The following is a 16,732-nucleotide window of genomic DNA, read 5'->3' as shown; positions in this document are numbered from 1 at the left end:
AGCCTGGAGACGGCTGCAGTCGTGATGGGGGAGCCTGTACTTTCAGGAACGCCAACAATCCGTATGTTGTTGCGACGAGACCTAGATTCGAGATCTTCACATTTATTTTCTGTTTTAATCAGTTCTTCGACAAATGTTCAACTTTCTCCTTCAAAATGGCGACGTCGTCGGTGCATGTGGTTAGCGCGTCTTCCACTCCTGCCACTGTGCCTTTTATCAACGTTACCTCAGATTGTAAAGTTGTTATCTTGGCTGACCATTCAGTTTTCATGGCTTGTAGTTCGGATTTGATGGTTACTAGGTCATTTCCCAGAGCCGAGTGCAACTCAGCTTTAAAGATTTCAGCAATATCATTGCGCACAGTTGCGAGAATATCCAACTTGAAGGCCGCAGCTTCTGACTCCCTGGTATCCACTGGGAGAGAGTGGATCGAAGGCTCACGTGAGAGCGGGGCCGCACCACATTGCGTTATTTTCTGCTGCGACTGAGATGCACACGGTATTTTAGTAACTTTTGGAGGCATTTTGAAGCCCAAACAAAAACTGTCTAGTTCACGGGTGTATTATATTCAATACTAGTAAAACGTCTTCTTGAAAGGGTGCCTTTAGATTATATAATTAGGCAATTCTGCCGGAGCTCTTAAATCTGCGTGTCACTCCATAGTACGTTAAACCGGAAGTCGGTGTGCATTTCTTTTAATACAATATATAGATATTATAGATATCTATTAAATAGATAGCCCTATTTGTTGCCTGTTGATTGCCCTTTCAGGTGACAAAATCCATTCAGCGGTTCTCGAGTTACATGCCGATATGTGAGGCGTGCCCCAAAGTACGCAAAAGTACACATTACCACCCCGACTCCCGGGGCTCTAGTTCAGTCAATCATTTGGCGATCTCGAAAATCTTTGCACAGGGTTGTATCCAATGAGTGTGGCTTTCCAATGATACCCCATGATATGATAATTGGGGATCTAATACGGTCTCTATTGATCGATTTATGATAAAGAAAAGCAGGGGGTCCTATAGGGGGACCTTAACACATTGGCGACCGCTGGGATGCGTTATAGTGGTTGAGGACCAGCTTTTGTAAACAGACCGGTGTCTTTTTGTACAGCTAAATCTATACTTTATAGTATTGCTATCTGTCCATTCTCATTGTCAATTGAGTTCATAAACCGTCCCTTCAAAATGGCTCAAAGGAAAAAAAATGCATCAATAGGTTGTCATTTTATAGCGCCGTGAATATAAGCATTATAGCGGATTTTGTCTCGTATATTTTCTGGAAGGCTAGTTATAGGGCTAATAGCTGCTAACGTTATATTCAACGGCATTTCCGTTTTACATATGCTAAAGAAATAACTCAAACTGCATATCATCGGGACTGTCCCAAAGCATGTATGCATCAAAGGGGGGGGGGGGGGGGGGGGGGCGGGGGACGTCGTTTATTATTATTGATTACTAATAACAGTGGTCGTGTAACTAGCCACATACGCTGCTCGGCCGGTTGCGTATCATAGCAAGCTCTGATCCGGCTGTAATTTATGTGAAAAATATCTTACCATGAGCCGGTGAGATACCCCGAGCATTTCCCCGTTATCGATCGGCATCTGGTAGATCGATATGTCCATTGGCTGATGATAAATCCCCTTATTCCATGGTGAAATCTGCGATTCAAAACGTAATCCACGGTACAAGATGCTGATTCAGAATCCGGGTACTGAAAATCTCCATTGAAAGGGAAAAAGAAAAGTCATCCATTCGCCCACAGGGCACATTGCAGTGGAGCGATGGCGCCCCTAAGAGGATCTGGCCGGTATTGCACATCCTCAAATTCACAGACTAGGGAATATATGCAGTGCCGCTCCGCGACCTTGACCCGGTTATTAAAATGATATAAAAGCGATAACTTGCCACGGCTTTATACGTGATTCTGTCCACAACGCATGGATTCGAAACCCGTATTAACTCGTGGTCGGGCGACAAAGTGTTAAGGCTTAACAGGACAATAGACTTCTCCAACCAACATCTGAGATTCTGTTGTGCTCAGTTAAAATGTATTACTATTAGTCATTCAAACAGCTTTGAATTTTAGTTCAACTAGAATTGACTGTCAATTAGGAGCTAATTCTCATTTACATTGACAGCCTAGTAAATGTTATTGGTTAGACGTACCAGAGTAGGGAATTATTGTGCCTAGATGTTGAGAACCCATCCATGTACTATTGAGATGTAAATCCTGATCTATACAGTCATATTCTAAATTGTTAGCGACCTTCTTAACTTTGTAAGTTTATGTGGGAAGTCTTTATTTCTGGTCCCATTCCCACACTGGCTCATAGCAAAGCGGTTTTAACAGAATCCACAGTTTTTCACTCCTAGCGTTTGTTTTGGGAACGCTCCGTTCCAGACGGGCTGGGTAGCTGAAATTTACAACACGCTGTGCAGTCTCGTGTTTCACAATTTACATTTGTATTATTATTATTATTATTATTATTATTATTATTATTATTATTATTATTATTATTATTATTATTATTATTATTATTATTATTATTATATATATATATATAATTAATTTTTTTTGTAATTGATCTCAGACCCTGATTATCTGATTTCTCAGTCCCTTCTAGGGTCTGCAGTGTTGTTTGTATAGATGGATTCATGCTAGCCATTGCAAACTGATTCACCAGTAGCTGAATCCTAGAAGATTATGTTGATCATGGAGATTTAGAAAGACAATTCTAACGTTAGTAATCCAAACTTTAATGTCAATTCAACATTCAAACACATTGGAAATTATATTTTCGCAAGATACTGCCCTGTTTTTGTTTTCATTTCTGTCTTACAGAGGAGACACCTGGGGGGCACCAGAAAGGCACCAGCTACTGCAAAATCCAACTTGACCACCCAGGGATCTCCAAGGACACAGAGTAAGCTAAACACTGCCTGTACGCTCTTAGTAATGGAACATTTGCAACGTTGTTTTACATTGATTGATTACATGATTGTCGTTTTTTGTAGTGATAAAATGTTCTAGGTATTTTGATCAAGGGTTTTGATCAAGAGTAGGGAATGTTATAAAAAAATATATGTTCATCCTATTACAATTCTTTGTAATAAACCAGCTTACTGGGCATACATTCTCTAGCGTACAGACAGAATGTTTTGTCCATCTCTCATAACAAAATGTCTTAAATTCTATCTAGGCCCAGGTGCAGCTCATCTCTTTCCATAGCTGCACTCCCCAGGATAACTTCATTATCTTACTGTATAAAATTAGCTCAGGGTTACCTATGACTCTGGGTTTCACTTCACATAGCCAGAGTAATTTTCAAGTACCTTGGAACCTCTGACATAGCTAGAGAAATAGCCAGACACTGTGCATTTCCACATTGTTCTCTTAGAAATGCCTGACATGACCAAATGTCTTTCTTTCCTATGTAACCTTGTGTCTTACACAGGGTTCCCAGACATTGCAAAATAAAATTCAAGGACTTTCACGTACTTTTTCAAGCACTATTTTTCATTTTAAAAGGATACAATTCACTTTTAAATGCAGTTTTTTTCTAAACAAATTAAATCTGATCAAATATTTATATTGTATATAAATATAAATATTTAAAATATTCCACAACACCTTATATTTGAATAATTTCTTAAATGTATGTATCGAACTACAAATTTTTTATTCATTGTCAGTTATTCCATAGTTTTACCCCTTTAAACAGATATACATCTACTCTCTATTTGAGCATGTAATGTGACACACTGGAATGCATGGATTCTTTTTTTTACAACCATATAAGAGATAATGTCTGGCTATCTGATGTCTTCAACAATATATGAACTGCTGAGGATTCGCCATCAGCTCTATTTTCAATCTTTCAAAATGTTCAGTTGCTAATGCTATTGCATGCACTTATTTGTGTTTCATTACACGTATGTGTGCATGCTTACCAACCGTTTCGCCTGTTTTATTGCAACACTACTATCACCGACATCTAAGAAGGTGTTGAACGGCCCTTCTAAGGTTTCTCTCCTCCACATTGCTTGTGGTGCATTTTTTCCTATTGCTAGGTTTTAGTGAGTTTTTCCTTACCTTCGCGTGGGGTATGTCTGAGAGTGCTGCATTAATTTATTTAAAAAATTTTGGACTTCATGGTGTTTTTGCTTTGTTCTTGATTTATTGTGATGTTTCTTCTTGACTTGTTTAAAGAAGACGTGTCCGGCCCATGGGGACATTAACGTGTGTTGTCGGGCCTTACAAATACAAGTCAAGTCAAGTCAAGTCAAGAGTTTTAATTGTCACGGCATACAAGTATACAATGAAATGCGGGTGGTCTTGCCCGCGACGATGTGCAATACAGTGGTACAACATATAATAGAATCCAATAAAAAAACAGTGGTACAACATATAATAGAATCCAATAAAAAAACAACATTGTGCAATAAACAGGTAACAGGTAACATGGTGTGACATCTCGGTATCTGTACATAGTATTTACAGAGCATATAGGACATGCTAGGTAGCTTTAGTAGTGCAATACACTGTTCCTGTTATACTAATTTAAAGTGGCCTTTCCTCTTGGCCATAAGTGTGCGTGTGTGCGGCGTGAGTGTGTGCCCGCTCGTGTTAAAGTGGCTGCTAGTGTGTGAGCGTGCACAGCGTGCGTGTCGTGTGTGTGGATAGTTCAGTGTTGATTCTGAGAAAAATCCTACTTACAGCATAGGCCTACTATTTCAGACAGTAGACTACCAAATACTAGGGGTGTGGGAAAATATTGATCCAGCATGATATTGTGATACTTTACCCCACAATATCATAATCGATGTGTGATTTTCAATATTGTGATAATTTTCACAACCTTTCCAGGCCTTAAAAGGAACACGCCAACATTATCTGAAATGCGCTTACCGTCTTCTCCAGAGTCAGACAAGAAGATACCAATTTCCTCTCTGTGCGTTCAGTAGAAAGCTATCTGGCTGCAAGCTAGCCTAGCACTAATTAATGGAAGCAGATACAGACCACTAGCCTAGTAAAAAAAATAATATTGGCCAACAGCTAGCAGACCACTAGCCTAGTTAAAAAAAACAAATTTGGCCAACAGCTAGGCTAGCTGGTCCATATCCGCTTTCATTAATTTGTGCTAAGCTAGGCTAGCTTGCAGCTAGCTAGCTTTCTACTGAACACACAGAGAGGAAATAGACCACTGCAACACTTCCGGTATTCTGAAATCATGGGAGAGAGAGCGGGGGGAGAAAATTAATCTGCATGTGCAGATTGATAATCCTAGATCTCTGGACAATCCAGAGCGACTCTGTGGGCAATCTGCGCATGCAGAGTTCGGGAGTAGGTGCGAAGTGACTATAGACCACCGTAACACTTCCGGGATTCTGAAATCAGGGAGGAGATTGCGGGGGGGTCAAATGAATGAATGTGGACGAGAGCCGTGATGTAAGTGGTTGCCGATACGGCTGTGGGGGTGCTAGAGACATGATCGAATAGACGTTTATGCGCCTCGCTCTCCTGAACACGGCGTGACCCATAACTAATCGATCAGAACTAAATCGGCAGAGAAAAAGCCCATTTTAAAGCACCTATTCCGCATGGACATGCGCAGAGTGCCCATGGAGTCTGGACGACGCGAGATGACGCTCGAATGAATGTGGACTGTTCCATCAGAGGGGGGAGCTTCGATGGTCATGTAAGTGGCTACAGACCGCTGCACTTAAATATAAACATTAGTCTACCTGGAGACTCAATGAGGTAATTGTAGATGTCGCCATAAGACGCGTCTGGCCATTTAGTGGGATCATTTTTTCATTATCCTGTTCGGCTGAAAGGACATTGGCCACCGAAGCTCCCCCCTCTGATAGAACAGTCCACATTCATTCGAGCGTCATCTCGCGTCGTCCAGACTCCATGGGCACTCTGCGCATGTCCATGCGGAATAGGTGCTTTAAAATGGGCTTTTTCTCTGCCGATTTAGTTCTGATCGATTAGTTATGGGTCACGCCGTGTTCAGGAGAGCGAGGCGCATAAACGTCTATTCGATCATGTCTCTAGCACCCCCACAGCCGTATCGGCAACCACTTCCATCACGGCTCTCGTCCACATCCATTCATTTGACCCCCCCGCAATCTCCTCCCTGATTTCAATGTAACGCGGAAGTGTAGTGGTCTATAGCTCGGCAGAGAAAGTGCCGATCGACTTGGGACTGGTCTCTCTGTATTCAGGAAACTCAGGCGTATAAAAGTCTATTGGATCATGTCTCCCGCACCCCCACAGCCGTAGCTACAACCACTTAATGTCAATAATAATCTTTATTTATATAGCACCTTTCATACATAGAATGCAGCTCAAATAGCTTAAAGGAAAACTCCAACATTTTGGGAAATTAGCTTATTTGCAATCTACCCTGGAGTTAGACAAGAAGATACATACCTTTTTCTTCTCTGTGCATGCAGTAGGAGTAGGAAGACGTTGGGAACTAGGCTAATGGAGGAACCTACACTTCCAGTGACTGACGCTAAGCTAGGCTAACGGTGCGCGTCTTCCTACTCCTACTGCATGCACAGAGAAGAAAAAAGGTATGCATCTTCTTGTCTAACTCCAGGGTAGATGGCAAATAAGCTAATTTCCCAAAATGTTGGAGTTTTCCTTTAACACTTTGAGTGCCACGAGGTGGCGCCAGAGGTAGCGCTTCAATGCCACCATCGGCGCCAATGTTACGCTTAATATCGCCTAATCTATGTTTTAAATTATGTGTCTAATCTGCCCGTCGCTTATCAAAGGATCCTTTTCCAGTCAGTGCTGTCAAGGCAGATTGGTTTTTTATCGCTTCATTTCCGTTTGAGAGCATTTTGAAAAGCACCCGTTTTGAGGTAAAAAACTGTTCATTCTAGACCAGGGGTAGGCAACCCTAGGCACGCGTGCCTATAATTTTTTTTTTAATAAATATTATAGTGAAATATTTTGCACTGTTGTCGCATTTATCTTGTTGAAATCCTCCGACTTCTTTTTACTACCACATATTTAATTGAGACCCTTTATTTGTTTATTATTTCAATTTAGCTGGAAATACATTGCTACATCATTCAGTAACATTTGCAGAGCCTTATAACAAAAACATTATTACGGTCACCATTGTGACCAGTGGGATTAATCAACACATTTTATTATTTATTTTTCTATTTCATTGAACATTGCACATGTTAAAAGTAGAGGTGGGCATAGATTATTTTTTTTAATCTAGATTAATCTATCTGCAATCCTGGATTTAATCTAGATTAATCTAGATTAAAATGGCTCAAAAAAAAAAACCTGCCGAAGGCATTCAAAATATGTGTGTTCTACCCAAATAATGACCAGAAGTAAGTCCTTACTTTTTCTTTCCTCCTTATGTTTCTCAGGCCAGGTGGCCCATTACACCATGAGCCCATCTCCCGTTTCCAAAATGCATTACAGACTGTTTGAAAAAGCTGTTTTGCTATGATAATTGGTAACGAAATATCAAAATAATGTTCAATAAGATGTACTTGTGTTTAATAAGTTGTTTTATTCAGAAGTTAACACAAATAAATAATATTACCAGTACAGTACAGTATCTAGCACACTCTCAGGAGCAAAACAGAAAGAATCATTTCAAACTTGAACTATGTGACATGGCTTGAATCAACTGCTCCAGTGGAAGTGGCCAATGGTGTCAACTGTGGTTGTACTGGGCAGCTCCCAGGTGTGAATGGAACTGTGTGAATGTGAAGCAGGGCGTTCCTGAAAAAGAGCATCTGTGCTCAGCGAACCTACCCTGGGTAAATAAAGGTAAAAAAAAAAAATGTAAAAAAAAAAAAAAAAAAAAATTTTTTTTTTTTAGATTAATGCGTTAATTATATTATCGCGCGATACTAGTATAGCGTTAACGCAGCACGTTAACGCCGTTAACGGCCCAGCTCTAGTTAAAAGCAATTTTTTTTCTCAAAATGTGAGTATTACCAAGTCAACTTGTGTTCTTAAAACAATGACAATAAACAATGACAATAAAATAATGTGGTTGTGTACTTATTTTTCTGTTAACTTATTATGGATTGAAAACTGAAAACCTTAATGCACAGTAACTGAACTAAATATTTTTAAGTTCTGGTAACTTATTATTATTTATTTTTTTACAGTGTAGTCTTGCGATCAATCAAAACTTATTTACACAATATACCTCACATTCACCCTCCATTCACATCCTGGTGTTCTCCTGGTGTTCTCCATTAGGCCTGTAGGTGGAGCTATGACAGCACACGTACAGTACACACACCGATGGTGTGTGATGTGTCCAAAAATGAATGGGCAAATGTGAGTGAAATGGTCGCACTGTATGCAGCTGTTTGTCTGCATTGCACCCCCCCCCCCTCCAACTCAGATTTAGGGTTGATTCAACCATCATAATAATATTGTTAATAATAACAATAATGCTGTAATAATGTAAAAATTATCATTAAAAATACCTGATGAGAAAAAAAATTACGATGCATAGAATATTGTTGAGGCACACTAGTTACAACTATATTTCAAACAGGCACTCCATGTCAAAAAGGTTGCTGACCCCTGTTCTAGACCATTCTATGATAATCGTCTTTTACTGGAATATTCCAGAACGTTGATATTTGTCGGCCTATTTATGAATAGTTTTCAAATAAACGCTAGATGATCAATATTATACGTGCACGCAAGTACATTCGAGCCGTGCACGGATAATTGCCGTGTTCATTTCCTCTTGGACTTTTACAGTGAAACCGAAAGAGCCCATTTCACAAAACAGCCTATATCTTCATCAAAATTAGACTGATTATCCTAACACTGATAACATAGATTCCTTACCTGACATCAGATGGTATCCAACTGGTATATTCCAATTCCTGATCACCATTCGAAAAAATCGATAAGTGTATGGATCCAACGTGTGTACAGTGCAGTACATGATTCCGGGGGTCTCAGAGGCTCCAGAATGAACTGTGATAACCCCGGCTGCATCAGTGGACTGGAAAATGTGGAGTACAGGATTTTTTTCCCCATCCATTTTCATTGAGTCCATTCCAAAATCCCTTATGTCAGGGGTCGGGAACCTATGGCTTGCGAGCCATATATGGCTCTTCTGGTGACAGCATATGGCTCCCAGACATTTGAGTAAAAAAAAAAAAAAAAAAAAAAAAAAAAAAAAATTTATACTTGTCTTAATAATACTGTGTCATTTTAAAGTAAACAGAAATTAGTTTTGAAGATACAGCTAATAGTATCTGTAGCTGAAGATATAGCGAGCAGAGCTGGCGAGGGAACACAAGTGGACAGAAATTAAAAATCTTCAACCTGAAGACCAGCTGATTCTTAAAACTTGGAACGAGCTTCCTGTGACATACCACACAATGCAGCGTGAGTATTGCCGTATTGACCATGTTTGGCTCTACATATGCATATGGCCAGTCATTCTCGCATATGAGGAACATTAAGACCAACCTACGCTCACGCTTAACTGATGGAAGCCTCAACGCCTGCATGAAGCTCAACCTCAGCACGTATGAACCAGATTACAAGGCCATCAGCGAAACCATGCAGCACCAGAAGTCGCATTAAAAGTAAGACATTTAATTTATTATACGTTAAAAATACTATATGGCTCTCAATGAAATATATTTAGAAATATTTGGCTTTTATGGCTCTCCCAGTCAAAAAGGTTCCTGACCCCTGCCTTATGCCATCAGACGATAGGGGGCGCTTTTTTCCACATCTGATCGCCGGCGGCGCTCGGGTATACTAGGGTAGGCTCGCGTGATGCAATATGATTTCAGATCGCTTAAAAAAAAAGAAAAAAATCGGAGAAATCTCGTGAGTGGCTTTCAACATAACTATCGGAAACCCGAGATATCTCGTGAGTGGCAGTGAAAGTGTTAACACATTGAGTGCCAGCAGGGGGCGCACGATTAACGCTTGAATGCCAGCCTTTTGGGACTGATTTTCCGATATTTCACGGAGCTATTTCTATATTCTATATTATGGCTATGTGTCTAATATGCCCGTCGCTTATCAATGACTTGCTTGCAGTCAACATGTACGAAATTGATTGTTTTTTCATCTGTACATTTACGTTTTATACCGTTTTGAAAAACGGAAGTTTTTGGACATTTCTAGAAGAAAAAAAAGATTCTGCAGAAATCGCCCTTTAGTGTAATACACACAAAACGTTGTCATTTTCCGGCTGATTTATGAATCGTTTTCAAATAAACGCTAGATTATCGATAGTATATGTGTACTTATGCACGCTAGAGAAGCGGGCTGAAAAATCTATTATCTATGACCTGATCAGCGCTAACGTCATATACACACATACACACATAGGGGACACGTTGTGATCGCTATGAAAAAAACATCTGATTAACCCAAGACTGGTAAAATAGATCCTTACCTCACATCAGATGTTCTGCAAAAAGATTATTCCAATTCCTGATCGCCATTCCAAATATCGATCGCGTTTATTGATCCAACGTTATGTACTCGAAACACATATTCCACGCTGCTCTGAGGGTCCCCAATGAATGCAATCGTCTCGGGTTACATGCCTGAGAAGTAAAATGTGGAATCCGGGTTTCCCCCCCCCCATGCATTTCCATTGAGTCCAATCCAATGGGTGCAATACCATCCGGGAGACGATAGGGGGCGGTATTTGCCCTTTTCGAGGTCAGAGCCAATCCCAATGATAACGTGAGGCTGGATTGATGAAAAATGAATATCGCTAATAAAAGCAATAACGATTAAATAACGAGATTTCTCGTTGTTGGCACTCAACGCATGGCGGCCAACAACGAGATTTCTCAAAGTGTTAAGAGCTTTAAAAACAAGCAAGAGAATTTTAAAATCAATCCTAAAAACAACCAGGAGCCAATGCAGTGAAGCTAAAACTGGAGTAATATGTTCCCTCATCTTAGTTCTAGTTAAAACTCTGGCTGCCGCATTTTGGACAAGTTGTAATCTCATCCAAAGGCTCTCATCCACATTCATATATTTTCTCCCCCCGCTCTCTCTCCCATGAGCTCAATGTAACGCGGAAGTGCAGTGGTCTATTGGTATCCAATATAGCCCCTTTCGGACATGCACTGGACTCTGACCTTAACCGCACATTCATCGGAGCACAACTGACGCACAACTAAAATGTTTCCAATATGAAATCTCAACATATCGCAGTGTTTATAGTACTGCAAGATATCGCAATATATATTGAATCGTGAAACATGCATCGTGATATGTATCGTATTGCCAGATGTTTGCCAATACACAGCCCTACCAAATGTATACTGGAGTAAACAAATCCCTTGTAGGTGGCCATCGCTGAAGCTACAGTCATGTAGCTGAAGTCATCCCCTACCCACCTTCAAAACCACCCTCAAAGAGCACCTACGGGAGGATGCAATTCGAAACTGGCCCCCGTAAATGTCCAACCCCCCCCACATAGCACCAGTTTCCTCCCCCTAGAATGTATATAGTTTCTGTTAGGATCGCTGGTAAACAGTACTGTATATTTGTATATCGTGTATGTCATAAATGTAACAGTAAGTAAGTAAGTAAGTAAGTATTTATAAAGCACCTTTCATACATGTCATGTAGCTCAAAGTGCTGTACACAAACATAGGCATATATAACGATAAAAGCAATAAAGTCACAGTGATCAGTTAAGATCAATGTTTAAAAAAAAATTATAATAATAATAATAATAATAATAATAATAATAATAATAATAATAACGTAAAAATGAAAATAACGTAAAAATGAAAACATGAAAACAGTCATTTGCTTAGCAGTTTGGGAGAACAGGTCCGCACAAACATGTCCGCTCAGTAGCAACCGGAAGTAGGAAATGCACTGTATATCTGTATGTCGTAAATGTCATGATATATATCTGTGTGTTGTTTGTTGTGCATGTCATAAATGTCATTATTGAAAATGGGGGACCCTGATGTAAACAAGACGAAAGTCTTTCTCTGGTCTGCATCCCCTTGATTGATTGATTGAAAACTTTATTAACAGATTGCAGAATGGGTACAATACAGTACAGCTCAATACACACAATTGTTAAGGGGATGCAGACCAGAGAAAGACTTTCGTCTTGTTTACATCAGGGTCCCCCATTTTCAATTCATCAGGACATATATGACATACATGACATACAGATAGTCAGTACTGCTACATCTATACATTTATGACATACCAGATTTGCAAATACAGTACTGTTTGTGATACAGAAGGAGTCAGGAAAAGGGAGTATATACATTTGACGTAGAAACTGTACATTGGAGGAGGTTGGGTGGGGGGGTTGGGTACACTGGGATATTGACAACCATACTGGGTAATCTACATTGGAGGTGGTTGGGGGGGGGGGCACACTGTATATACAAGCAAAACTGTACATTGAGGGGGGGGGGGGGGGAGACACTGTACAAACAAACAAAATTGTACATTGGACTATTGACAAAACCATACTAGGTAAATGACTGTACATTGGAGGGGGTTGGGTTAGGATATTTACAGGGGCCAGTGTTGAATTGCAGTCTCCCGTAGGTGTCCCTTGAGAGAGGTTTTGAAAGTGGGTAGTGATCCACATTCCTTTACAGCTTTGGGTAGGGCGTTCCACATTGATGTGGCATAATTGCGAAACGTGTTTAGTCCCTTATTTGAGCCGAATCTGGGTTTAACATGATTTGTGGAGCTCCCTCTGGTGTTGTGATCGTGGTATTCACTGACCTTTGGGAAGTATTTTGACATGTACATGGGTACCTTGGTCGTGTAGTGTATCTTGTAGACCAGGCCCATTGCAAGTTGCTGTACTCTGTCGTCTACTCTAAGCCATCCTAGGTTGTCAAAGTGGGCAGGGGTGAGGTGGGTTCTAGGAGTAAGGTCAAGCAGTAGTCTGACCAGTTTGTTTTGAGATGTTTGTAATTTTGTTTTTAGTGCCTTTGAGGTGCTTTGGTACCATGAGGTGCAAGCATAGTCGTAGTACCCCTGAATGAGTGCTCCTGCCAGAGTCTTCAGGGTATTCTTGTTTACCAGAGAGGAGATCCGGTACAAGAATCGAGTTCGTTGGTTGACTTTTTTTATTACATTGGATGCCATTTTGTCACAGGAGAGATTAGCCTCTAGGATGGAACCCAGGTAGGTAATTTCATCTTTCCTTGTGACAATATTGTCACCCACTGTAACTGAGAAGCCGTCGGTCTTGCTGAGTTTGTTATTTGAACCGAAGAGAATGGACTCTGTTTTGCCCATGTGTAATGATAGTTTGTTATCAGCGAGCCATATGCAGATTCTGCCTAGTTCCGAGCTGAGGGTTTTTTCAACCTGTAACTTGTTCTTGTCAGAGACCAGCAGGGCTGAGTCGTCCGCAAACAGGAACAAGTTGCAGTCACAAGCTGACGACATGTCATTTGCGTAAATTAGGAACAGTAGCGGTCCTAGTATGCTTCCTTGTGGAACACCACAGCTCACTGTGAGGGGGGGGGGATAGGGTACCGTTTACCTCCACCATCTGTTCCCTCCCCTCAAGGTAGGATTGCATCCAGCTCACTGATAAACTATCAAAACCAATTGCTTTTAGCTTGTCAATCAATCAACAAAATGTATTGAGCCGTACTGTATTGTACCCATTCTGCAATCTGTTAAACGTTTCAATCAATCAATCAAAACAACTACACCTGTATCAAAAGTTACATTCAAACTAAACACAAACATAGCCACAACACTGGTAAACAAACTACCCTCCCACTCAGGGCTTTATGGGGTAGAACACATAGTAGCTTACTACAAAAACCTAGGGGTCCGCAAGGACGACTTCAAGCTGGAAATGGTAACAACAGATGAGGTACTCAATAAACTGAGCGCCCTCCAACCTAACAAGGCCACTGGCCATGACAACATCCCCTCCAAATTCCTCAGAGACTCAGCAGCCGCCATCACACCAATCATCACACACATAATAAACCTCTCCATAAAACAGGGACACGTCCCCAAGGACTTCAAAATTGCGAGGGTGACCCCTCTGCACAAAAAGGGCAGCAAATTAGACCCAGGCAACTACCGCCCTGTTTCTATTCTCACCTCCATCTCGAAAGTCATGGAAAAATAGTCTACGAACAGGTCGAAAAGTACCTAGCGGAAAAAAATCTAATCTACGAATTCCAATCTGGCTTCAGAACATCCCACTCCACTGACACATGCCTTCTCTATTTGAATGACCACATCAAACAAGAGGTGGACGCAGGCAAATACTGCGGCATGGTCATGCTGGACCTACAAAAGGCCTTTGACACGGTCAATCACTCCATTCTGATTGACAAGCTAAAAGCAATTGGTTTTGATAGTCTATCAGTGAGCTGGATGCAATCCTACCTTGAGGGGAGGGAACAGATGGTGGAGGTAAACGGTACCCTATCCCCCCCCCTCACAGTGAGCTGTGGTGTTCCACAAGGAAGCATACTAGGACCGCTACTGTTCCTAATTTATGCAAATGACATGTCGTCAGCTTGTGACTGCAACTTGTTCCTGTTTGCGGACGACTCAGCCCTGCTGGTCTCTGACAAGAACAAGTTACAGGTTGAAAAAACCCTCAGCTCGGAACTAGGCAGAATCTGCATATGGCTCGCTGATAACAAACTATCATTACACATGGGCAAAACAGAGTCCATTCTCTTCGGTTCAAATAACAAACTCAGCAAGACCGACGGCTTCTCAGTTACAGTGGGTGACAATATTGTCACAAGGAAAGATGAAATTACCTACCTGGGTTCCATCCTAGAGGCTAATCTCTCCTGTGACAAAATGGCATCCAATGTAATAAAAAAAGTCAACCAACGAACTCGATTCTTGTACCGGATCTCCTCTCTGGTAAACAAGAACACCCTGAAGACTCTGGCAGGAGCACTCATTCAGGGGTACTACGACTATGCTTGCACCTCATGGTACCAAAGCACCTCAAAGGCGCTAAAAACAAAATTACAAACATCTCAAAACAAACTGGTCAGACTACTGCTTGACCTTACTCCTAGAACCCACCTCACCCCTGCCCACTTTGACAACCTAGGATGGCTTAGAGTAGACGACAGAGTACAACAACTTGCAATGGGCCTAGTCTACAAGATACACTACACGACCAAGGTACCCATGTACATGTCAAAATACTTCCCAAAGGTCAGTGAATACCACGATCACAACACCAGAGGGAGCTCCACAAATCATGTTAAACCCAGATTCGGCTCAAATAAGGGACTAAACACGTTTCGCAATTATGCCACATCAATGTGGAACGCCCTACCCAAAGCTGTAAAGGAATGTGGATCACTACCCACTTTCAAAACCTCTCTCAAGGGACACCTACGGGAGACTGCAATTCAACACTGGCCCCTGTAAATATCCTAACCCAACCCCCTCCAATGTACAGTCATTTACCTAGTATGGTTGTCAATAGTTCAATGTACAATTGTGTTTGTTTGTACAGTGTCTCCTCCCCCCCCCCTCAATGTACAGTGTTACTTGTTTATACAGTGTGCCCCCCGCCCCCCCCCCCCCCCCCAACCACCTCCAATGTAAATTACCCAGTATGGTTGTCAATATCCCAATGTACCCAACCCCCCCCACCCAACCTCCTCCAATGTACAGTTTCTACGTCAAATGTATATACTCCCTTTTCTTGACTCCTTCTGTATCACAAACAGTACTGTATTTGCAAATCTGGTATGTCATAAATGTATAGATGTAGCAGTACTGACTATCTGTATGTCATGTATGTCATATATGTCTATATGAATTGAAAATGGGGGACCCTGATGGAAACAAGACAAACGTCTTTCTCAGGTCTGCATCCCCTTAACAATTGTATGTATTGAGCCGTACTGTATTGTACCCATTCTGCAATCTGTTAAATAAAGTTTTCATTCATTCATTCATTCATTCATCATTCATTCAAACAACTTTACAAAATGCTAAGCTGTGTAAAAAGGCATTCATACCTGGTTTGCCTTCGAGCGCAGCACGAATTTTATTTGCACAGGTTTCACATGTCATCTGCACAGCAAACTCCAGCTATAATGATGGAAGACAAGACATATTGACAAAACAGAAAGTAACCCGAGCTGATCAACCGAGCTTTTCAACGTGAAGTGGAAAAGCTATCATGATTGTGTAACATACAGCTGTAACAGTACATTGATATGGTCATTAATGGTGACTATAGTAGCACAGTGAGACAACAATAATAACATACTCTAACGTGTGTAACTGTCACACACGAGATTCTATTTTTGACAGACTCACTGTCACATTATATATACGAATATACCACGAAACAACATGCCATTGCCATGGATCTAAAAACATGACTATATTTGAGTCAAACCTTGGTTGTTCTGTCTGTGTCCATCTTGAAGTCGCACGTCGCTGCCTGCGCGATGAAAGCTGAATTTATTAGACAACTTCCCACTTTTCTAGAAACGGAAACAAACCTGAGGATGAGCGCCGCCATGTTTGTGAGGTCCATAAATGGTATCGTCAACGTTACTGCCCCATGGTGTCAGTTTGCTGCTACTGCAACATATTTCACGAGAACGCCAACAAAAGAGAGTGAAAGGAGAGCGCAAAGAGAGTGAGGGATTGGTGGTGAGGAAACGAACAAAGACCAACAAAACAAAAAAAAGGATTAAAAAAA

At 41.1% G+C, this 16,732-nt stretch overlaps 1 protein-coding gene across 2 annotated transcripts in view; it reads right to left on the bottom strand.

The window, feature by feature from the left end:
• Positions 1–16,549, bottom strand: part of ccs (copper chaperone for superoxide dismutase) — a gene marked incomplete at its 5' end in the record, with an annotated part of 63,620 nt that extends 47,071 nt beyond the window's left edge. For both annotated transcript variants that reach the window (XM_084312845.1, XM_084312844.1), the window contains 2 exons: positions 16,038–16,110; positions 16,424–16,549. In XM_084312845.1, coding sequence (XP_084168971.1) covers positions 16,038–16,110; positions 16,424–16,549 — 199 coding nt within the window. The remainder of the gene's footprint in view (positions 1–16,037; positions 16,111–16,423) is intronic.
• Between the last annotated feature and the right edge of the window lie 183 nt (positions 16,550–16,732).

Source organism: Notolepis coatsorum (genome assembly GCF_963971535.1).
Source record: "Notolepis coatsorum genome assembly, chromosome: 4".
In the NCBI taxonomy this organism is placed as follows: Eukaryota; Metazoa; Chordata; class Actinopteri; order Aulopiformes; family Paralepididae; genus Notolepis; species Notolepis coatsorum.
Note: the sequence above shows the minus strand (reverse complement) of the source record. Positions and strands in the feature narration are given on the sequence as shown.